This window comes from Cupressus sempervirens, chromosome 2 (genome assembly GCF_028749045.1).
Source record: "Cupressus sempervirens isolate cs-2001-9-10 chromosome 2, ASM2874904v1, whole genome shotgun sequence".
Lineage (NCBI taxonomy): Eukaryota > Viridiplantae > Streptophyta > Pinopsida > Cupressales > Cupressaceae > Cupressus > Cupressus sempervirens.
The window spans coordinates 223,098,999-223,123,389 of NC_143119.1; the positions used below are offsets into that span (position 1 = coordinate 223,098,999).

The window sequence follows — 24,391 nt, forward strand, 5'->3', positions numbered from 1 at the left end:
GGATGCAAGACAAGCTGGAAAACCGTGATAGTAATATTTTTGTTATAGAAATCCATACTTTTATAGAAGTTACTTGGTTCAATGTTGTTGGTCAATTTAAGTATTTTTTACCGGCCTTCAACCCACTTGCCAACTAATCAGCCATTGCCATAGAACAATCCTTTTTTATGTTTTCTTTTCTTTTTTATGAAAATTGAGCAAATTGGCCAACTCAAACTGCCAGCATACATGGAACTAGTGTGATGCATTTGTTTGCCACTATAATTCTTGACCTCAGCATCTGCATCTTTAGTCTATGTGTATGACTTTTGAACACACATATAATATGCATGTCCAATGGCAATACCAATTGCTCCACACCTAAGGTACTTCCTTTTTTATTTTGGTAATAAAGTGGCATCTACTCTAAATGTTGTCCTCAGCAGGTTTTAATGTTGTACATTAAAAGTGTACTAAATGTTTCTGCCAAATCAGACCTAAAGGTTTCTTGACTTATTTTATCACGGTTCTTAAATGTGGAATTCACTGGTAACTTTAAACAAATAGACAGTTAAATCCAATTTTTTAGTATCAAATACCAACTTAGTGATCTGTTGATAATAGATATAATTTAGGGAAATCTAGGATGGGTCCCAACTATTTCTCTATTAAATTTTGCAGGCTCTGTCACATGCTTGCATTGCTTGTTCGTTGAAACTGTCGGTGGAATGGGTCACGTCTTCTGATCTTGAAGATGTAGCTGCAAAAGAGGTCTGGAACTGGAGATCTTTTGTGGGACAAAAATTATTCGTATGTTTCTGAAATGCATTTAAGTATACTGTTTCTTAATCCTGATTGCAGACACCAGATGTGCATACATCTGCATGGAATGCTCTGAAGGTGAACTTTTCTTGCAATGGAAATTATTTATTTACTTTAAGGCTGTGTGGAGCAGTTACACATTTCAAAAGTTTGAGCTAAATATTCTGAAAGTGTTTATATACAATATGTTGTTTCTTTGCTTGCAATTATTAAGCATATATTTATATAAGAAAGATGCTTTTGTCTCAGAGTGCAGCTGCTGTTCTGGTTCCAGGAGGATTTGGTGACCGTGGTATAGAAGGAAAAATACTGGCAGCAAAGTATGCTCGTGAAAATGGAATACCCTATCTTGGTGTTTGTTTGGGGATGCAGATTTCTGTAATTGAATTTGCGCGATCTGTGAGTGCTCTTTCTTTGATGAATTTCTAAGGCTAATTTAGTGATAACTCAGAAATTCGAATTACTCACCCAGTTTTACTTTTTATTTTGTTATGTATAAAAGGTTCTTGGTTTAGGGGGTGCCAACAGTACAGAATTTCATGAACAAACTCCACATCCATGTGTCATTTTCATGCCAGAGGTAAATGTTTGGAGGTGACAATGCAGTTGGTATTAGCTAAGCAGCAAGACAAAAACTGTCAGTCTGCTCGATTGAAGATTTTCCCTAGAATAACTGAGCACATGAATAAGAATTTGCATGGGCAAGTGCATTGTTTTTTCTTGCTAATATTTTTTAATCAAAGACAGGGCTCAAAGACTCATATGGGGAGTACAATGCGGCTGGGTTCAAGAAAAACAATCTTCCAAACTCCTAATTGCATTACTGCTAAGCTGTAAGCATCATGCATACTTGGCTTTTCCTTTGGAAGTATGGCCTGCTATTTGGCTAAGGTGTCCCTCATAAAGAACCAATTTGAATTATTTTCAGTCCAAATTAAATTACAAATAATATTTCAGTCATTACATTACTTTATGACATTTTCTTGGGGAATTACTTTGCCATTGGTTGTATAATTAATTTTAAGGATATCCTTATTTGAACTGCCATTTTCTTTAACGTAACGAAGTTGGACTTTTGTGTTTTCACTCTCTTGAAGATATGGAAATGTTCACTCTGTGGAAGAGAGACATCGACATCGATATGAGGTGTGACAATTAACAATTCACTCTATAATTATTCGACTATAAAAAGACAAATGATTTCGTTATTGTCTTTATGCACTCTCTAGGTAATTCTGCTTTGGAAGTGAAATATAGGTTTTTAAAAGATATTTTTTTGTTTCTATTGAACTGAAATATGCCTCATTGCAGGTCAATCCTGAGGTGGTTGATGATTTGGAGAAGGCTGGACTTATTTTTGTGGGCAGGGATGAAAGTGGCGAGCGGATGGAGGTTTTTAATGTTTATTTATTCCCTTCTAGCAAGAAGAAAATCAAATGAGAAATCCAACGGCTCTTAACCAATTTGATATGCATTTTTTTAACAGATAATGGAGATACCTGGTCACCCTTTCTTTGTTGGAGTTCAATTCCATCCAGAATTCAAATCACGACCAGACAAACCATCTGCACCCTACTTAGGTACTTGATTTTGCTTGTTCTCAAATTTATAGCTAACACTAAAATACAAAAAATGCAAATAAAATGTCAGAAAGTATAGAATTTGATAGACTAAGATGGATATTCCACTCACCAGTAATCAGAAAACAGGTTTATCAGAGAACAATAAGGGCTGATTTCAGCTTAGCAAGAATTAGTAACAAATGTGAGGAATAAGAAACTATGTTTAAGTTGAACACACATATACCTTCAAGAAACCCACTTTTGGGGGAAATAAATTCTAGCGTACTCACACGTTAATCTTCTTTAAGATGGAATAGCCTTTTAGGCATATAATAACAGCATAGACCAACTCTGATTTATCCCCAGTTACCTTCAAAATCTTATTAATCCCTCTTCCCTGCTTCTTGCTCTAACTAGTTACTTGAGAACTTAGAAAATCTGCAAAATGCTAATTCAAATCTACAAAATGGTCTCTTTACTGCTCAATATGAATTCCATGTGGCTATATAGAACCTAACAATGCACGAGGAAGACAAAAACTGTATGACCACCCCTGATTTCTTTTTGAAGAAATGTTGCAAGTTTATGGAACTAATGAAAGTAGTATCTGTTTGATATAATCAGATTTCATTCATAATAGAGCAGATCATATAAGCAACACAATATATAAGCAATGAGTAGATCATGACTAATCTTCATTCAAACAACAATAAACTCAGTCCAGATATTACAACCAGATTTAAATCATATTGCAGACGTGTTATGTCTTCAAAGTTCAAACAATGAAAGTTAACATACAGAAATTCGGTAAGCACTAACTGGGTCTCTCCATATGTCAAGGGCAAATTCTGGAAATGATTTCAATGTCATCAACAGCGCTGAAGGACTCCAGCAATCTCTGTTTGCAATCAGTGACAATAAATCCTGATGCCAACCCTTTCCAAAACTCAGAAAACAGAATTTGCACCCCTTCTAATATCCACATGGTAGTAAGGAAGGATGATGCTTGTATAGGGTCAATTGGCCTTATAAAATTCAGTACTTCAAATTTCACAAACAATAGCTCATAAAATGCCCAGTCAAGAAAAACAATGGAAAAATACCTAGAAGCTAAACCTCCCAAATAGTTACACTCAGAGTTCTTAGACTTGCTTGATGCAAGTCGCAAGACAAATCAAGGTTGCTGGGTCAAAATGCCCATGACTTGAACTGGGACAAGTCAGGCATGTGACTCGCTGAGTCATGGCACAGCCTGACTTGCCGAGTCTGAGGCAATTGACTTGGCCGATGTCAAAGTAAAGTTGGGCATTAAAAAAACATTAAATTTTTTAGTTTTGCTCACTTATTTCTTCTTTGCAGCCCTAAAAACATTCAATTTGAGATGCTACATTCAATTAGTTTTGTCTAGAATCTGAGCGGATCACTGAATTTCAATAACATCATCAAATAGAAGCTACATGAATGCCATCCTTCCCTATGGCAACTGCAATTCCTTGAGTTCTTGTGCCTTTTCCGGATAATGTAGTGTGATCCAAAATGTTGATGGTAAAAAATCTTATACAATAAAATCCAGAAATTCTCATGAAAATTCAAATCGATTGTGGAAATTGGACAGCTTTGCTAGATTGCCCTTCATTGGAGGGAATTATCCGATAAAGCTAAATAGATGAAAATTATTGTGCTTTGTTCATCAAGTAAGATATTTGGAAATAGTAGTTTGGGGCTTTATCAATACTGTTTTTGGCACCTTAAAACTTCAAGAAAATGATGCACACTATGGAGTTTTATGTGGTTATGAACGTGCTAATTTGGTCTTGGTGGCAGAGGCGTTGGTCTTCAACCCCACTGGGGGCACTACCCCTAGACGCCCACATGAAACTTTGCTACTTGACCACATTGAGGGCATTTCCCCTAGATCCCCATTTTGTTTTTGAAGTATGATACAACTTTGGTTTTGCCTAGTGGAGTCATTGTCTACACTCTTGTCATTAGTCTTCTTAGATATTAATTGATGTATACTTGTCTGGAAGGTGACTTCTTTTTTTGGGGGGTATGATGTAGTCGGCATAAAATGCCTATTGTTGTGTTTGATAATATTGGTTATTTGGTAGTGTATTAATTGTTGTTAATTTGTTAATTTTCATTTGTATTTTGTGATCAATGTATATTTATGCTTGTGATCAAATTAGCTTCTATTTGATGATGATATTGTGTCTTCAATTTGTATTCAATAATAGGTCCATAAACAAATTTTGAATCTTTCAAAATCTCTAAATTTAAGGGTTTCTTTCACTTTACCGAGTTATTTGCCGAATTAGGAGTCGAGTTGGCCTTGTGATGCAGGAGCATCCGGCAATTAATAATATTTTTAGACTATATGTTGTTATTATACATTGTAATGTGGCTTAAAAAGCCATTTCATGTCTTTGGGGGTTTCATAAAAGTTAAAATCATAGTAGTCTAAATAATCTAGATATAATAAATAAAGGGTTTATATTATCATGTGGTTTGTAATTAACTGATTCGGTTTCGAGTATGTTGGAATAGGGGAAGTTGAAGGTTAGTTTTAGAAAATGGTTATCCGGTGTGGAAAAGTTATTTATCTCTGTAATGGGAAATCGAGAAGAGAGAAAAAGGGGGAAGGAAGTCTCGATAAAGAGATAGAAGGATGTAATGAAAAGAGAATAATGAAAATGGTGATGGGATTGTCTGAGAATTATTTATCTATTAGAGTATTTGTTGTTTTGAATCGACATTGAAGAATCTACTTTGATCGATTCTTGATACCAAATTTTGTTGAAGTTGGATCAGTTTTTAATAGAATGTTTTATAGTTTCATTGGGCTCAATTAATCTTACTGCTGTGCGCTCTGCATCACCTTGCAAAGTCTTGAGTCTAGGAATTTTGGTTATGATAAAAAAATGTGCCTCAGCCACCTTGTATAATCACTTCCAGAAATCTGTCAATAAGCTCCAATTAACTGAAAATGAAACCAACACACCCCAGCCTACTCCAAAATTAAAAAATGATAACCAACACACCAAAAACCGCGTACACAAAACTGCAGCCTAAAATCCCACATCAAAACACATTGAAAATTTTCATTCTCACACAACCAAAACACACTCAAAAACTTCAAACCATGATTTTCTAGCAATAACCAGATTGAATGGATCTTTCAGTACCAAAAATGGTGTCCTAGCTAAGGATTCTCATCCTCAAACCAACAGATTGTCCTCCCTAGAAGTTATGTTGCCAAAAACAAGATGTTAAAATTAGAGCCAAAATGTTATTTTAAAGAAGAAAATAGATCAGGATTATGTCGATACAAGTTTTAAAGTCATTTCGGCTCCAAAACTCCGATCTTTTTGGTCTCTTTTAGCTTTTTTTTATCTCCTTATGTCTTCTCCTAGGCATCCACCCTTTTTGTATTTAAAAGAAAAAAAAAATTGCTTTTAACATTAGGCGTCCATTTTCAAGGCATAATATTAGCCTCATGTCCATGAAATACATTGTCCCTGTAATAAGTCATACTTAAGTCTATGAATAATATAAATATATATTAATACATAAATAAATTGTTCAAGAATACAATATGCCTAGAATATATATGTATATCTTCAATTCATGAGATAATTTGTTTTAAAGTAATATTTTAATACTAAAATTACTAGTAATAATTAATAACCAACTCTTAATATTACTACTATAATATTGATATACAGTAATCAATATAATATCAACTTTTAACATTATTAATTAATGCCGATAGGCATTCTACAATGGCAGAATGGGTGGAGTGGGATGTTGTGAGTGTGTTAATGTTAACTTTTATTCTTCTGGGTTAAATTTGACAACCATCTACATGTCAATAGTTTAAATCTTATTATATATAGAATATGCTTTTAAAAATAATTAATGCTGATAGGCATTATACAATGGCAGAATGGGTGGAGTGGGATGTTGTGAGCGTGTTAATGTCAACATAAAATATTTGTTTAAATTATAATTATTTATTTATATTATAATTATAATTATTTGTTTAAATCATAATTATTTTGTAATGGATATCTATTGGCATTTCTGTAGATAGATTTATTTAATTTTCTTTTTAATTTTTAAAAATCATTGAGAGTGTATTTAATGCTGATAGGCATTCTACAATGGCAAATGGGTGGAGTGGGAAGGTGTGAGTGTGTTAATGTTAACATTTACTTTTTATGTTAAATTTGGCAACCATTATCGTCGGTCGAAATTTTGTATCAGCTGACGGGTCCCTTCGGAAAGGTTCTTGTTATGTAGCTGACAGGTCCCTTCAGGAAGATATTATTGTAGCCGACATATGGTATGTGGCCGACAGATACCTTTGGGAAGGTTCTTTGAAAAATATTTATACACCCTTCGGGATTATTGTAAATCATCATTCAAGCATAATGTACTGTTTGGCATATGCGAATAATAATAAGAAGTTCTGCTATTCATATCTATTGTTTGTGCGTTGATTTCTTTACCTAGTACGGTAAACATTTGGCGCCGTTGCCCGATGGGCTTGGTACGCAGGCAGGCGAATATGAATTAAATGCCAAATCAGTTGAACAAAGATAAGAATAAGCTGAAGGAAAAGGATGACATACGCGTTGTGCAGGAAAATTTAATTTTGGCTCAGCAGACAGAGCACCAAAGGATATTCTAGAAGATTGCCGACGGAAACAAGAGCACGGAAGGATTGTTGAAGGAGACTCGACAACGGCTTGATTTGGTGGAAGAAACGAGGGAGGAGTTTCTGAACCTACATACACTACGGGAAGAGAATCTTGATGGAAGGAGATCGACTCGCACGGCTCGGAGTGCCGAGGGAGCACGAGTGTAGAGTGACCTCTTCGTCTGAGATATGCTTCTGGAACGGACAACTCCGGTGGACGAAACCTTTTCTTCACCAAACAGCGTGGAAGTCGAAAACAGCACGGAAGCCAAGAACAGTGCGGGTGTTGCAAACAGCGCGGGTGTTGCAAATAGCGCGGGTGTACAGAACAGCGTGAGTGTGCAGAACAGCGCGGGTGTGCAAAACAGCGCGGGTATTCAAAACAACGTGGGTGCTTAGAACAGTGAGGGAGTGCAAAACAGCGTAGGTAGATAACAAAACCCACAACATATAGTGATAATGGTAGGTCCAAAAGAAAAGTTGCTTAAATTTGATGGTGAAGAAGTAGCTGATCCCATTCGACATTGTAAAACATGTGAAACGATTTGGAGAGCGAATGGCATAATAGATGCGAACGAATGGGTCCGACAGTTTCCAGCCACCCTACGGGGTGTTGCGATTGATTGGTTTACTGACACAAATCCGCAAAAATTAAACACTTGGGATAACATTAAGGAGGAGTTTTGTGCAGAATTTCAAATATTGTGCGATGATAATGAGATTGTTAATGAGTTATTCAATACCAAGCAAAAGAAGAATGAAACACTACGGGTCTTCACCAGGAGGTTGAAGGACTTAATCAGTAAAATGGAGAATAAGTTGGCAAATGGGCTCCAGAAAAGATGGTTCATTGAAGGCCTTCACCCGAAGTTGCGGAAAAAGATGAAGATCGTGCCACCATTGACATATACTAAAGCATACAATCGGGCATTGAACCTCGAAAGTGAACAGAAGACAAAGAAGAAGAAGACCAGCTCATCCGATTCAGATGACGATGAGCCTTCAGGAGAAGATAGCAGCGACAATGAAGGCAGCAGCAAGAAAATCCGTTCTCTTTAGAAGGACATCCTTCGGATGATGAAAGAGTTCAAAAACATGAACAATGAGACTAAGGGCAATGACCTATGGTGTACGAAGTGCAAGAAAGAAGGCCATACGAAGGGATCTTGCCCAAAAGATCAATTTTGTGAGATTTGTTAGATTATGGGACACTCGGTAAAGAAATGCCCTTTCAATTTGAAAACAAGAACACCGCAGCAAGTGTTCCTCACACAAGAGGCATCCCCGTCAGGAGGGAACGGGAACACCAGTACGGAAGGTGCCACATCGGGTGGATATAGAAACAATTGACACGGTCAAAACAACAACAATAACAGCAACAACAATAATGGCAGGAGTCGAATTTAGTATGATGCGAATGGTCGGCCGATAGTTCAATGTCGTGCATGCAATCTGTGGGGTCACTTCACCCGAGAGTGCACAACGGCAAACACACTGAAGTTGCTATGCCGATGGTGTGGACCTGGCGATCATGACGATGCTAAATGCCTGAAGTCTGGAGTAAACTTGATTACTGTCGAGACGGACGAGGAAGAAGTTCTGGCAATCACTCGGAAGCAGGCAAAGCTATACCCCGATCCGACGGAGGAAAAGAAGAGACTGTAGGAAGCACGGGCAGAGATCCAGAGAGCAACGCAGATAAAAACGACACACCTGAAGGACACGTCAAGTACCTCCGTACGGAACTGCGCAGAACAGAACATTGTACGGAAAATATTGCAAGCTGAGATACCCGTCAGGATAAATGATCTGTTGCTCACTATGCCTCAGCTCCGATCAACACTCACAAACATCATTCCCGTTGCTAAACTCCCAGGAGAACATGGAAGGGAGTAGGAAAGTGGAGCAAGCACAGCAGACAAAAAGGAGGAGAGTGGCGCAAGTGCAGAAGATCCAATGTTGTTAGCGCTTTCATCCGGACGCTATCCGGCGGTTGTTGAAATGGGCATTCTCGGGACTGTGCTAACGGACACGATCGTGGACGGAAGATTCAGTGTCAATGTGCTACCAGAGGATACTTGGAAAAGGTTGGGACAACCGACATTGTGGCCACCTACCTTCTAGTTGTTAATAGCCGATCAACATGGAATCAAGCCATTGGGAGTACTCACAGCGCAACCAGTGACGATTGGAACACAACTGTTCCTGTTGGACTTTGTTGTGATCCCACTGAAGCGGAGAGAATACGATGCTATTCTGGGTCGGGGGTGGTTGATACAAGCCAAGGCAAAACACGATTGGAAGAAAAATACTTTATCACTTGAAAGCAAAGGCCGGAAGTATGTCATCGATCTACACAATCAGATGGTTGGAGAAGAAGAAGCTCTATCGTCGGATTCTGAAGGAGAAGACAATGAGAGGAGGCAGAGTATGGAACCTGATCAGGAGGGAGTCCTACGATTGGAAGGAGATGATGATCTGGATTCAGTAAATGGTCTTTACCACTAGCAGATGGAGGATTACGAGCTCTTTTCGAGTTGTAATATGCTAAGGATCGACGAAGGTAAGAAAGAAGGAAATGAATGTCCGAAGGAACACAGAGAAGCCGAAGAAGGAAATGAAGGTCCGAAGGAACATAGAGAAGTCGAAGAAAGAAATGAATGTCCGAAAGAACATAGAGAAGCCGAAGAAGGAAATGAATGTCCGAAGGAACACAGACAAGCCGAAGAAGGAAACACGGGTATGACTGAAGCTGAAGGAAAGAACATATAGTACGAACCCAAAAGAAGGAAAGATTCTACTATATGACTGCGTAGGAAGAAATTATTACGTTGAACCACAGATATAGCAGAAAGGTACTAGCAACAAGGAAGACACGATACGGTCTGCACAGGAAACAAAAAGGAAGGGTTCAATAAAAGTTGTAGCAGTATAGAGTGAATGTGTTATTGACGGACAGAAGGGGCAGCTGACGGAGTCCATGGTAGCAAGCTTCGAGAACAAACTGGGCGATATGGAGATGACACAGAACAAGCGTAGCAGGTTTCAACTCGGACAGTGGGTGTTGAAGTACGACGATCGGAATGAGATCAAACCAGGCAAGTTCAAATTTAAGTGGGTCAGGCCATATCAGATCCGGGAAGTAGGGGACAATGGAGCAATAAAATTATGGACTTTGGATGGACAGGAAGTGCCTCAGGCGGTGAATGGCTTAAAGCTGAAGGTATACCACGGTTGGAAGACTTCTGCGTCACAGAATGGCCTTCGGGTGACCCCTTCGTTGTTGTAGACCGATGATGACGACAGTTGAAGGGAAAACTGACTTTGCTATTCATAAAAAAAAAAGAGAGAGAAGTGGACCATACATATTTTTCACCCTGCTCACCGTACCAATTCCTTGTACTATAAAGTTGCCAAGAGCGTACAGTTTTTCCCTGTACGGATTTTCCTGACAAGTGTACGGATTTTTGTGCAGTACGAATTTCATTAGGTTTTTGCATCCTCTTGCCCTACGGCATAAGGATTTTGGAAGAAGTTGAAGTGAAGGCAATATACGGATTTTTTTGGAGCTTGGAACAGTATGGATTTTAATATGCAATGTACGGATTTTATAACAATAATGCAGTGTACGGTTTCTTAGAAGGCTGCCGTACGGATTTTGCGGTTTTCAGCGCCTGAATTGCCAGTCACAAGATTACAGGAGTGCAACGATTCATGTAAGACTGAGAACAACTATATGGGGTTTTGCACATGATAGTAGGCATTGCGTCTATCAATTTGGCACATTGGTGAACAGATTTGGGCCCTTGAAGCGCACACACACATGTACTTGAAGGTCTCTGCGAATGATGAACAGAGTATTAAAAGCAAGAACCCCGGCGTGTTCAGATCTTGAAGCAAGTGGAGATGCTACCGTACAGGCACCGTACGGATTTCGGGTTCTAGCCACTGTACGGATTTTCAGTATAATATGGTGTACGGGTTTTGCATAAATGATAAATATGGCGTACTGGTTTGGCGTATGACTTCTACCTGTTATTGCATTCAGACTTTGGAGGACGTTACAGGATATTGCATAAGGAAGGAGTCGATACAGTGGCAAGATGTATGGTGTAGATGTACATTGGTAGCACAGAAGAGTGACAGGAGGTTTTCTTTTAAAAAAAAAAAAAAAAAGTCGACAAATCAAGAATGCTCAGAATGAGTATCAAATGATGCCATAGGGAAGGGAAAGCACTAGCGGTTGCCAGAAACAGTGTGGGATTAGGGAGAAATTGCAGAAATAGTGTGTTCCATGCAGTTTTTGTGTGGGTGCTGCCTCTCGACCTTGCTGGGGCCGTTGCCCCCTGGACCCCTAGTCGTTGCGGATATCAGTTGTGGGAGTCTAACTAGTTGAGAAGACTTGAAGCTGCTGCAGACATGGAGTGTTTGTATACCAGAGGCACTGGGAGTAAGTGTTGGCCGAGAGGCTGTCTTGGTGGATGCATAGAGAGCTCGGGAGGAGTGGATCATTCAGAAGGCAGTACAGCGACACTTAGCTCAGTGGACCCAGTGTTGGAAGCAGAGAAAGCAGCATAGGTGGCTATCAAGGTCAGCTTGACTAAGGAGACAGTGTGTTTTGGAAACCAGTTTGGCATAGGCACAGAACGAATGTGAAAGTGATGTGGCAGATCTATCTTGTTGTAGTTAGTTGTTTGAGTTTTGTTCTATAGTCGTCAGGAGACGACTTTTCTTTTTGGGGGGGATGATGTCGCCGGTAGAAATTGTGTATCAGCCGATAGGTCACTTCGGAAAGGTTCTTGTATTAGCCGACGGGTCCCTTCGGAAAGGTTCTTGTTATGTAGCCGATGGGTCCCTTCAGGAAGATATTATTGTAGCCGACATATGGTATGTGGCCGACGGATACCTTACGGAAGGTTCTTTGGAAAGTATTTATACACCCTTCGGGATCATTGTAAATCATCATTCAAGCATAATGTACTGTTTGGCATATGCGAATAATAATAAGAAGTTCTGCTATTCATATCTATTGTCTGTGTGTTGATTTCTTTACCCAGTACGGTAAACAACCATCTACAATGTCAAAATCTTAATATTTATTATAAATATGGTATATATTTTTTAATTTGTTTAATAAATAGTACATAAAATATTTGCTAAAATTATAAACTTAAGAGATAAATAATCATTTATATATATATATATATATATATATATATAACTTAAGAAACTGCATAAAAGAATCAAAATATAAAAAATTTAAGAAAGTGCAAAAAGAATAAAAATAAAAATATTTTTAAATGTAGTATATTAAATTTTAATCATTTTTATAATGGATATCGATCGGCAGTTCTTTAGATAGATTTATTTAAGATATCTATAGTAGTATAAATATTACTTCTTAATACTAGTAATTTAATATTTAATAGTAATACCAATTCTTAATATCATATTAATATAAACATTAATTCTTAGTACTAATATATTATTCAGTAATATTACCAATTCTTATATAAATGTTAATTGTTAATTATATGTTGTTTTAAACAGCCATCTATGCTAAGTCAAATAGAGATAAAACAGTGATTGTAAATGACTGTTAAACTTATATCAGACTGTGATAATACTGATCTAAATATATCAGACTGTAATAATACTGATCTGAACTTTGGTTTTGCAGGTAATAATAAGTCACTACAGATATGAATCAGATAACTATCCAATTGAGAGATAAGTCTTACTGCGATTTATTTCTGATGCTCATCTGATGTTATTGTAGAGAGATAGAACCATTTATAAATCTCAATGATCTATCTCTTGTGATCAGGCATCTAATATATTGTAATCAAGAGGCATATAAGGGGCGGTTGTGACAGTTTAACTACATGTCTCTTTGAAGAGACATGGAGGCATAAACTTAATTAGCCAACAAACCCAAAGGTTATTGGGTATTATTAGTCACCAAACAAATTATCAAGAGACCCTAGTTACTGGGCATGATTATTTGCTAAGCCAATTTCAATATTAGAGCCTCTTATCTGAATACAGAGGATCATAACTCGATCCTATATGATTGTCATTCAATCGATCTAGATCAGGGATTTATTGCCTGATCCAAGAGATAGACATAATCTGATTGCTGAGATTTTCATGCTTGGTTAAACACAAGGATGATCTCGGCAAGATAATTTTAATGTCTGTGCATGTGTGTGTGTGTGTGTGTGTGTGTGTGTGTGTGTGCATGTATATCCATGTGAATTGTTATACATACATGCACACACATGTGCATACAGTTGCCATGCTGGTATATCCTTGAAGTCTGACCGACGCTATCATATCTTGACAATCCCTCTTAGCTAGGGAAGATAACTAACTATTAACTAGTTTAGATATCACCTAACACATGATATCAAGGAGTATACAAAACATTGAGTCACATGGCATTTGCATATCCTAGTTATGGTATGTGCACTAACATCACGTCATGATGTCTACCATAACCTATAATGGCATGTCCATGGAAATTACGTCACATAATATCCACCATGATTATCTCATTAAGAATATATTGATACACAACCAATATCAAGTCAGCATGATATCTATCAACAAGTTCAAGAAATATTAGCTATCAAGACATTTCCATGAATATCAAGTAAGCATGATATTCGTTGTGATAGTGAACATTGTAAAGTCGTCACCTTACAATGTTGAATACAAGTGTACATTATCAGAAAGTCATCACCTGTCAGTAATGTACACAAGGGACCCATAAAGTCATGGAGTCACACACATGAAAAAAGGTTTACACAAAGTCACTATGGATTCTCTCACATGGTGTAGTCATGGCATCGCACATATGACATCCATCATATTAGAGGGTGGAACAAGGGTTCCACCAAAGAAGAATCCAATAAAGTACATTTCAACAAATCACTGATGCCAAGACTCCCTCTTAGTAGGGACTTCATTCTTTCATTCTTTACAACTCCAAGCTAGTCTCCAAATGCACAAACTTTGGTAAGAGATTTGGTGAGAATATCAGTTGTTTGTTCATTAGTGGTAATGTACCTTGTCTTAAAAAAACAATCATCATGGTTTGCTCCCTCTGAATCACTACGATCAAAGATCCACTTGACAGATCTTCTAACAACTCTCTTTGTTCTGATCACAACATTATTCGTAGGAGTAGTTTCTCATATTCAAATGTTCTTGTCTGATTTCATAGTAATGAGTGAATGTAATAAACTATGGATTTATCCCTAGGCTTGGTGACATTAGTATTCATGATAATGTGGTTTCTATCTGAAGCTTCAAGTACATGCATCAACCCCTTGACCTTCTTGTCTAAAGTTGCCTTAGATTTTTTTTTTCTCTGAATGTGATATCAATCTTTAGACCTCCTCATCTATGGTTTCCTCTAGTAGATTATCAAACTCCCTCTTGATTGCTATAGTTTCCTGGTCACTAGAGACGTCATCTCGACATAATCTTCTCCATCTGAATCAATACGACTGCGATCATCAAAAGTTTACTGAACCATATACTCTATGTGCTCCCCCTCTTTCCAAGGTTGCCTCTAAAGAAGTGTTAGAATCGCTCTTGTTATAGAAGGATACTCATGATTCTGATCATAAAAATATCATGCTTCAATAGCCTCACTTTATCTAGTATGAACATCAGATGACTAATGAATCCTACATCAAAACTTCCTCGGAGCTACTGCCGTAGGGTTGAGTCCTTCACAATATTAGTAGCATGCCTAATGTACCATTCTTTTTTTTCCTATAAGATTATCCTCAGCGACAAAAGGAAAAGATCAAGGCAAATAACTCTTATAGTACGTGTAGAAATACAATTAGATAAATGTAATACTTAAAAATAATAAATACTTATATGCACATCCTTGATACGAGTTGCTTTAATGAAGGTCCATATGCATCAAATTTCATTTTATGTCATGGCTACACACATCAAGATTGTACGTGGTACTTTGCAGCCATTTTGTGTTTTAAATCATTGCCCATATTAACTATTCTATTTCATCGATCTTTAGAGGTCCACTCTTCTTTTCTACAGGAAATTTTAAATGCATTATCCTCCATTCCAGGATACCCAAGTGTAATTTGAACTTTTAGTTCTCTATCAATATAAGGTGCCACTCTTGTTGTCATCATCTTTCTCATTATCCAAGGAAAAGTTTTCCAACATCTGGACCTGTCGTCATAGTTTCAGCTAAAAATATGAGTTTGGAAATGCAGTCACTGTCAAGTATCACCACTATAGTGTTGGTAATTTGATTCCTATTGCTCCAATCACACAGTGAGCGAGGAACCTCAAATCAACTGTATAGGGATCCGCTTCTATAGAGAGCCAGTGAGCCATCCATCTCCGATGGGTGAGCTCAACACTAAATACAGAAGTCTATTCATTCATTAATAACCATTTCTTGTTATTTCGCAATATATCATATTTGTTGCACCTAACTTATACAACTTCCTATAAATTATGTGTCTGCATCATTCTTTATGATCACATATAGTTTGCAGCCAACAATGGGTTATTGCAGACTGACACTCCAAAATAACTGCCCCTAGGGAAATGATCATCAAAATTTTCTTGATTCAACTTAAAGTGTAAAGTTTGTTCTCATAATGAATGTTGTTGGATGAGAAATTGCTCCAAACATCAATCAATAGTCCCAACTTTTGAATATTGATTCAAGGCACATTTGGCTCCCCATTTGTGAAACCATGTGTACAGAAATTGAATAGGGTATTGTAGATGGCACCAAGATCATGATATTACAACAATACAAGTGGCCAAGTCCACACTAATCCTCTTATCTCTCAGACATATTAGATAAGCGATTATATGGTAGTGAAACCAGTAATTTGCAGGAGCACACCACAAGCATTCAACAACTCTTTTCTTAGCTGACATACTTTCCAGCATTGTCTTTTACAGCAGTACACTTCACACCATACATTTTTATATTATATTTGATCCAATATATACGCATGAATTATTTCCCTCTATCCATGGCTGTAGAATGTCCAAGAAATTTCAAGACAGACAATTCTATTTCATACAGATTACTTTGTATCATGTTTATCTCCTCTAATCTTGAATATGGAAGACAATTGATAAGGTTCCCAATTCTAATTCATTTGTTGTCAGTAGTCTCTTTATCTTTGAAGTCATGTTTAAGTCGGTTGCTGAATATAACCTTTTCTCCGCTAACTGTAATCTCCATATTCGAGACCCATTATCTCTGCTAATTTGATAAAACAGCCAAATCACTGTGAATGTCTTCATCAACAAGTGATGCGGTTGACTTGACAATCATCATTGTATCACTGTACTTCTTTAGGCTCGGTCCACATTCCAAATGCACAACTCCAAATAGCAATTGAACTATGGAAATAATCATTAATGTCTGATTCACTGCTAATGATATGTTTATAATCTTCCATCACTGAATATAAGAACCATGTTGCCTTTGATATAAACAATTTCATATGTATGGATGAATGAGCCACCTTCCACTATACAAGACGAATTAAGCAATCTGCTGAGTTAAGGATTGCCGTTTCAGTTTAATGTTTTGTAAATAATGATATCACCTCTGGCATGGCAAATATAATATTTGTTCCTTATGCTCACAGGCCTGTTATCGGGCATTTCATAGAGCGTGAAAATCCATGTGTATGACTGTACTTATTGAGGTAGGTAGTCTGATTTCTCAAGTTTAGCTTTGATCTTCCTAACTTGGCTCTGATACCATGTAAATGACTGTTAAACTTATATCAGACTGTGATAGTACTGATCTAAATATATCACTGAACTTAGAAAACAACAGATTACTATATATGCTTATTTGATTAAATGGGATGGACGGGATCATAATAATAAAGAGATATGAGATATATGTGTGTGTGTGTGTGTGTGTGTGACAGAGAGAGAGAGAGAGAGAGAGAGAGAGAGAGATGTTAACCCCTCCAGTACTTGTGTTAAGCGTGGACTTCATAATGAATATGTGATTTTACTCATGAGCATGTTTGTGCATTTAGAGTTCCACACAAGTGTTTAGTTTAATCTTGATTTTATTGCATTTGGGGAGATTTTAATCATTTTATTTTAATTTTCCAGCTAATTGTCCATTGTTGGATTCCATATTCTTGGAATCGATTTAGTAAATCTGGGTTACGGGGCCATTTGGTTATTTTAAATATTTTAGTAACCTAAATTATTAGTCACTTTAGAAAAGTGCTTATTTTGACAAAAGTGAATTTTTAAGTTTGAGTTTCTGAGATTTTGCTCCAAAAACTATTTGGAGAAAATCTTGTTTTGCTTGTCAAGAGTGGCTCGTGTGTCGAATCGTTGCAAGTGATAATTCATTGGATTTGTGGCGGCATTGCTATCCTTTGCGAAGGTTTTCATCCGGTTTGGCGGAGTTTTCCTTCTATTCTACATTTTATCGATTTTTGCTTGTGTGAGGTGAGCCCTTCGAGATCTTTCCTTATGCTTCGGCTTTTCTTTTAAATTTGATTGCTTTAGTTTTGTGGGATGAGAAATAATGTTCCCCCACAAGATTATTGTTGTCGGTAAAATCTATATTGTAGCCGATGGGTAAAATTGTATCCAAAAGGGTGCATGACAGTTGAGTCACCCCTTCGGGAAAGTATATGTACATCGTCCGAAGGGACTATTGAATCATCATTATCATTGTAAGCATTGTACTTGGAGTGCATATTGCATATATGAATAAAGTCTTTGTTCTGTGTTACATCTTAATCTATTGAATGTGATAAGTATCCTTTTACCTTGTATGGTAAACATTTGGTGTTTTGCCAATCGAACCTGGTATATAAGAGGTGTTATGGAGATTAATGTCGAATTTGCTTAATAAAGATGGGAATAAAATAAAAGATAAAGATGACATACATACAACACGCGAAGCATTAATTTTAGAACAACAAGCGGAGCGCAGACAGAAGTTTCAACAACTTACCGACGGACATCAAGGGGGTGAAGGAGCACCGATGGAGGGAGTGCATTCACCTAGTAGACTGAGGAGTGTCGAGGAATTTCTTGAAGAAATGCGAGAAAAATTGAATTTGGTGGAAGAGACAAGGGAGGAGTTCCTTAACTTGTATACGCCAAGGGTAGAGAACCTGAACGGAAGAGAAGGTACATGCACGAGCGTGGGATGAACTCTTTGTTTCGGAGACACCTGACGAACGGATATAGATAGAGAATCAAGCAACTTCGCTTGAAGATCCCTTCACACTAGGTAACGCGGTTGTCCAAAGTAGGGCGGTTGTTCGAAGTAGCGTAGTTGTGCAGAACAACGCGCGTACATAACAAGTACCAAAGATTGAAAAGAAATTAATGATGGCAGGACCTAAGGAAAAATTATCGAAGTTTAATGGCGATGGGATGGCTGATCCAGTGAGACACTGTAAAACATGTGAAACAATCTAGACGGCGAACAGTGTAACAGATTAGGATGACTAGATCCAACAATTTTTGGCGACCCTATGGGGTGTAGCGATTGATTGGTTTACGGATGCCGATCCCCAGAAATTAACTACATGGCCAAACGTCAAGAAAGAAGTCATAGAAGAATTCCGAGTATTGAGGGATGACAACAAAATATATAGTACAAAATAGGGAAAGAATGAAACAATTTGTGTATATGCACGAAGGCTAAAGGAGTTGATGGGGAAAATGGAAACCCAACCAGCTGATGGGTTAAAGAAAAGGTGGTTTGTTGAAGGGCCACGACCAACAGTGAAGAAAAAGATGAATATTGTACCTCCAGTGTCATACATAGATGCATATAATCAGGTGATGGATCTGGAGAGTGGGCAGAAAATGAGTAAAAAGAAGAAACATAAATTGGATGATTCATCTTCCGAAAGTAGCAACATCGACGAAGAGTCTAGTAAGGAGGTTCAAGCATTGTAGAAGGATATGTTACAGATGATGAAGACATTCAAAAATCTGCAAAAGAATCCTGACTTAGTGAAAGGGGAACTGTGGTGGACGGACTGTAAAAAGGAGGGCCACACAAAAGGCTCTTGCTCGAAGAAACAATTTTGTGATATTTGCCAAATTGTAGGACATTCCACCAAGGAATGCCTTTTCAATATGAAGACAAAGGGACATCAGCAAGTGTTACTAACATAAGAAGTGTCCACCGTAGGAGCAGGAACGAACACGAAGAATGACGCAACCTCAAGACGGTACCATAACAATAATCAGCGTGGATGGGGTTGTAATAATAATAATAACAATGGAGGATGATGTCAGATATAGTATGACTCGAGTGGACGGCCGATGATACAATGTCGTGTGTGCAACCTCTAGGGACACTTTGCCAAAGATTGTACCACAAAGGAAATACCACAGCTGTTGTGCAGATGGTGTGGTCCGGGAGAACACGAGGATTTGAAATGCCCTAAGCAAGGGGTGAAATTGTTAAGCATTGAAACATGTGAGGAGACATTAGCCATCACTCGTGAGCAAGCAAAGAAGGCAACATATTCAGATGCAAAAGAGGAAAAGTAAAGGTTGCAACAAGTATGAGTGGAATTGGAAAAACAAATGGAAGTCGAGAAATCACAAACAAAAGACACTACCGACACCTCAAGGAGGAACCTGGCAGAACAAAATATTTTACGGCAGGTAATGCAAATGGAAGTTCCTATGAAATTGAATGACCTTCTTACAATGCCTTAGCTACGAACTACGATATTGAACATGACACCACTCTTGAAAGCAATGGAAGAGACAGGAAAAGATGGCAGCGGAGTGATTGCAACAAACCCAATGCTACTGGCACTCACTACGAGAAGACATCATGCAGTAGTAGAGATGGGTATCCTCCGAACCATACTCACGGACACAATTGTTGATGGAGGGTCAAGAGTGAATGTATTAGCGGAAGATGTATGGAAGAATTTAGGACAACCTACGTTGTGGCCACCTACATTTCAACTACTCATTGCCGATCAACATGGAATCAAGCCTTTAGGGACCTTGATGGCACAACTTGTAACTATTGGGACGTAACCATTCTCATTGGATTTCGTGGTCATACTGTTAAAAAGAAAAGGGTATGACATGTGATGTTCTCGTTCTCCTACGTTCCCTCTGTGTAGGGATTTGTCCCTGTTGTAACTAAAATTGCCAAATGATGGAGATAATTGTAGTGGTCGTACAGTGCAAAGGAGGCGGCTGTACAATAGTATGCAGATGGTCATACAACAAAACCCAAGATGCCATATGGTGAAGGGTGGAGGAGTTGGCCATACAGTGTAGGGCCGTACGCTAGTAAGGGTATTTTGATTGTACGGTATAATGGTCGTACAGAAGACTATCCGTATGGTAGTAGTGAGGGTGAAGTCTGAATGCCGTATGGTGTATGGTCGTAGGGTAGGAGTATTACAGGGGCCGTACAGTCAATATACAATTCGTATGGTATTGTTTGGGAGATTGGAAGGTGGTGAAGGGAAGGTGTCGTGTTGTGCTGATGATGTAGGATTTGGTGTACGATGAGGGAGGTGATGCAGTACGGCAAGGGGAATGCAACGCAGTTTGCAATGCAATGCAATATATTAAACACAAATAACTTGCAGAAAACTAGAGACCAAATAGATAAACACTTGTGCCAAATAATAATGATATTCCACATATAATTGATGCTCCAATTTGCCAGATCTGAGCCAAGAAGTACATAGATGGAATAGGGTGAGGGTTGAATCCCATCGAAACCGTACAAGCTAGATAGGGAAGATCTTTCATTTCTAAAAAGGCGAACATCAGAGAATCCCAACGGGAATTTGTAGTACAAAGAAAATAATCCAATTGCATACCTAAAGACTACCTACAAGCCGTGCTTAAATACCCGTCGGGAAAACTTTTCGAGGGTGTACAAAGATAGCTGATGGCAACACAAACTATAGAAATAAAACAAAAATGGGTTCGAGATATATTAAATCAATCAGACCATTAACAATAGTTTAATTAATGATTTATTTTACAATGGGAACTTTATAGTCCTCCCGTCACAAATTTTGATTTTCCTCAAGCAAATGCAATGCCGAGTGCTAGAGAATGTGCTCGCCCTCTCACGTCGCGTCATTTGATGGCAAGTGTTTCCAATGCACCAAATATTCCTTCACTGTGCGATTCCGTAGGGTCTTCTCATGTACTTCGATGATCTTGGCCGGTTCCAATATGAGCTTTCCTTCATTGAGTGGCTGAAGGTCTGTGGCTACCGTGACGTTCTGCCCCATGGCCTTCTTTAGGCATGAAATATGAAAGACATTATGAATATGGCTTCCCTCTGGAAGTTCCAGCTCATAAGTGACTTCACCAATGCAACGAACTATGTGATAGGGGCCATAAAATCGTGGCTTCAATTTTTCTTTTCCCTTTTCCTTCAATGAGGATTGTCGATATGGCTAGAGCTTGAGATAAACCAAGTCCCCTACTTTGAAACTCCTCTCCATTTAGTGTCTGTTTGCGTACATCGTTTGTTGATTCTATGCCCATTGTAAGTTTTCCTTCAGGTATTGTAGGATGTCCTACCCCTCCTGAAGCCAATCCCTCGCCCTGGCTGCTCGATTGTCTCCTAGCACTATGTTGATGAAGGACAAGGGTTCATACTTATACAGAGCTTTGAATGGTGCCATCTCGATGGACATGTGATACGTGGTATTGTAAAAATATTCTCCTAGGTGTATGCACTTGACTCATACTCGTTGTTGTGCCGAAACATAGTTTCGAAGGCAACCTTCGAGCCACTTGTTCACAATCTCTGTTTGTCCATCTATTTGAGGGTGGTAACTAGTACTTGGTAACAATTCTGTCCCTACCAATCGAAACAGTTCTGTCCAAAAGACACTGATGGATTGCCCATCCCAATCACTGACAGTGTTTTGGGGTAACCCGTGTAGACGAAAGACTTCTCTAAAAAACAGATTGACAACTTGTGCGGCTTGAAAATCAGAGGCAATGGCAAAGAAATGTGTGTACTTTGTCAAAAATTAACCACTACGAAAATACAATCCTTTCCGTTCACCTTGGGAAGTCCCGTTATGAAATCCATCGAGATACTTTCCCACTTATGCTCTGGAATTGGCAGAGCCTGTAGTAACCTAACAACTAGAGTATGTTCGGATTTGTTCTGTTGGTAGACCGCACACTCTCTTACATGTTGCAATACATCTCCTTCAAGTCCTTTCCATTAAATCCTCTCCTTGAGACTTTTGTATGTTTTGAGGAAGCCCGAGTGTCTTGCTAATGGTGAGTTGTGTACCTCCTTCAAGATTTTTTGCTTCAATTTGGATTCCGGCACTAAGAATATCCCACTCTTATAGTAAATGATGTCATCCACCACTTTGTACCGATCATCCCAGGTGTTGCTATCTATTAGCTCACAGGCAAATGTGTTTTTGGCATATTCTACCTACAAATGTTCCTTCCAATCAGCTGAAATTTGGTTTAATGAGCAAATGGTGCGTTTCCTAGACAAGGCATCTGCAACCACGTTGTTTTTTCCTTTCACATATTCAATGTCAAAATTAAAAGCGTAAACCTTGCTTACCCATTTTTTTTGCCTCTCATTCAAGTCTTGTTGCTCCAAGAAATCTCAGACTATTGTGATCCGTACGAATGACAAACTTGGCACCCACCAGATACAGCCGAAACTTGGTTAGTGCATGACGGTGGCCAACATCTCTTTGTTGTGGATCGAATATAAGCATTCTGTTTGCGTAAGCTTCCTATTTTCATAAGCTATGGGGTGTCTATCTTGCATCAGTACCATGTCAATGGCTTCTTCGGATGCATCACACTCCAAAATGAATGGTCGAATGAAATCATGTAATGCGAGTATGGGACAAGTGCTCATTGCTTCTTTCAGCTTATCAAAAGTGAGTTGTGCCTTTTCATTCCACTGGAAAGAATCCTTCCTTGTCAGATCTGTTAAGGGTGTGCTGCGCTGAGAGAATCCTTTAACGAACCTCCGTTAATAATTTGAAAAACCTTCACAAATCCGTCAGTGATTTTGAGGGAGGCCAATCAAGGATAGCCTGAGTCTTCTCCTGATGAACTTAAACTCCATATTTACTGACGACATGCCCCAAGTACAATATTTCTATCATACCAAATTCACACTTGGATTACTTGGCGAACAAAGACTACTCCATGATCCTTAGGACTTCATCCAGATTCTTTAGGTACTCCTCCCATGTCCTGCTATAAATAAGATCATAAAAAAATACCAATAAGTACTTACGCAATTGTTTGTTGAAGATTTGATTCATGCATGATTGGAATGTAGCAGGTGCATTTGTTAATCTGAATGGCATGACTAGGAACTCATAATGCCCGTAGTGACAACAAAAGGCCATCTTTTCCATGTCTTCCTCATGCGGATCTGATGGTATCCAGAACAAAGATCTGTTTTCGAAAAATAGACTGTGCCATGCAATTCATCCAAGAACTCATCTATCCTTGGAATGGGAAATCTATTCTGTAGTCCACACACATGCGCATCATCCCGTCCTTTTTGACCAATACCACGAATGATGCGAAAGGGCTAGAACTGGAACAGATCTATCCTTTCTCTAGCAGTTCCTAAATCGTCTTTTCAATCTCATCTTTGAATTTATTGGGATGGTGGTAGGGTTTGGTTATGACTGGCTTGGCTCTTGCTTCCAATTCGATAGTATGTTCAAACCCTCGATGCAGTGGTATGCCGAGAGGAATGTCTATAAAAACTTTATCATGGTTGCTCAAAATCTTTTGGAGATCATCATCTTGGAGAGGTGTTCGTTGCCCTTTTATAGGTTCTAACTGAGACAAAACAATGTGCAGCCTAAGCAACGTCATCACGCCTAAAAATTGCCTCCATCCGATGTGTAAAAACTTCCTTCGGACCCTCATTTGCCATTCTGCGGAGAACAACCTTCTTTCCATCAACAATAAAAGTGAAATCCATCCGTTTGAAGCTCTGAGTGTATTCATCAAGTGTCTCCATCCAATGTATACCCAAAATAACTTCCATGTCATCAAGGTCCACTATGAAGATATCCTCGGTCATCGTGTAATTTGCCATTGTGATACTTAGTTGAGGAACAAGGTGTGTGCAGGGCAGAAGAGTCCCTCCAACAACCTTGACTTGAAATCCTGCATGTGTCTCTATAGGTAGACCTCTTCGTTTCACCAGAGATGAGTTTATAAAGTTCAGAGTGGCTCCTCTATCGAGCATCACCATAACCCTTTGTCCTTGAAGGGTTCCCCGTACACG

The 24,391-nt window shown here is 38.4% G+C and overlaps 1 protein-coding gene across 5 annotated transcripts in view; it reads left to right on the forward strand.

Annotated features, from left to right (window-relative positions):
• LOC149571854 (uncharacterized) overlaps positions 1–24,391 on the forward strand; it is a 215,475-nt gene that overhangs the window by 158,900 nt on the left and 32,184 nt on the right. For 4 of the 5 annotated variants that reach the window (XM_089813272.1, XM_089813273.1, XM_089813275.1 and 1 more), the window contains 8 exons: positions 661–750; positions 841–879; positions 1,051–1,200; positions 1,304–1,381; positions 1,549–1,634; positions 1,899–1,947; positions 2,113–2,193; positions 2,288–2,381. In XM_089813272.1, coding sequence (XP_089669398.1) covers positions 661–750; positions 841–879; positions 1,051–1,200; positions 1,304–1,381; positions 1,549–1,634; positions 1,899–1,947; positions 2,113–2,193; positions 2,288–2,381 — 667 coding nt within the window. Of the gene's footprint in view, positions 1–660; positions 751–840; positions 880–1,050; positions 1,201–1,303; positions 1,382–1,548; positions 1,639–1,898; positions 1,948–2,112; positions 2,194–2,287; positions 2,382–24,391 lie in introns of those variants that run through there. The other variant, XM_089813276.1, reaches the window with a different exon arrangement.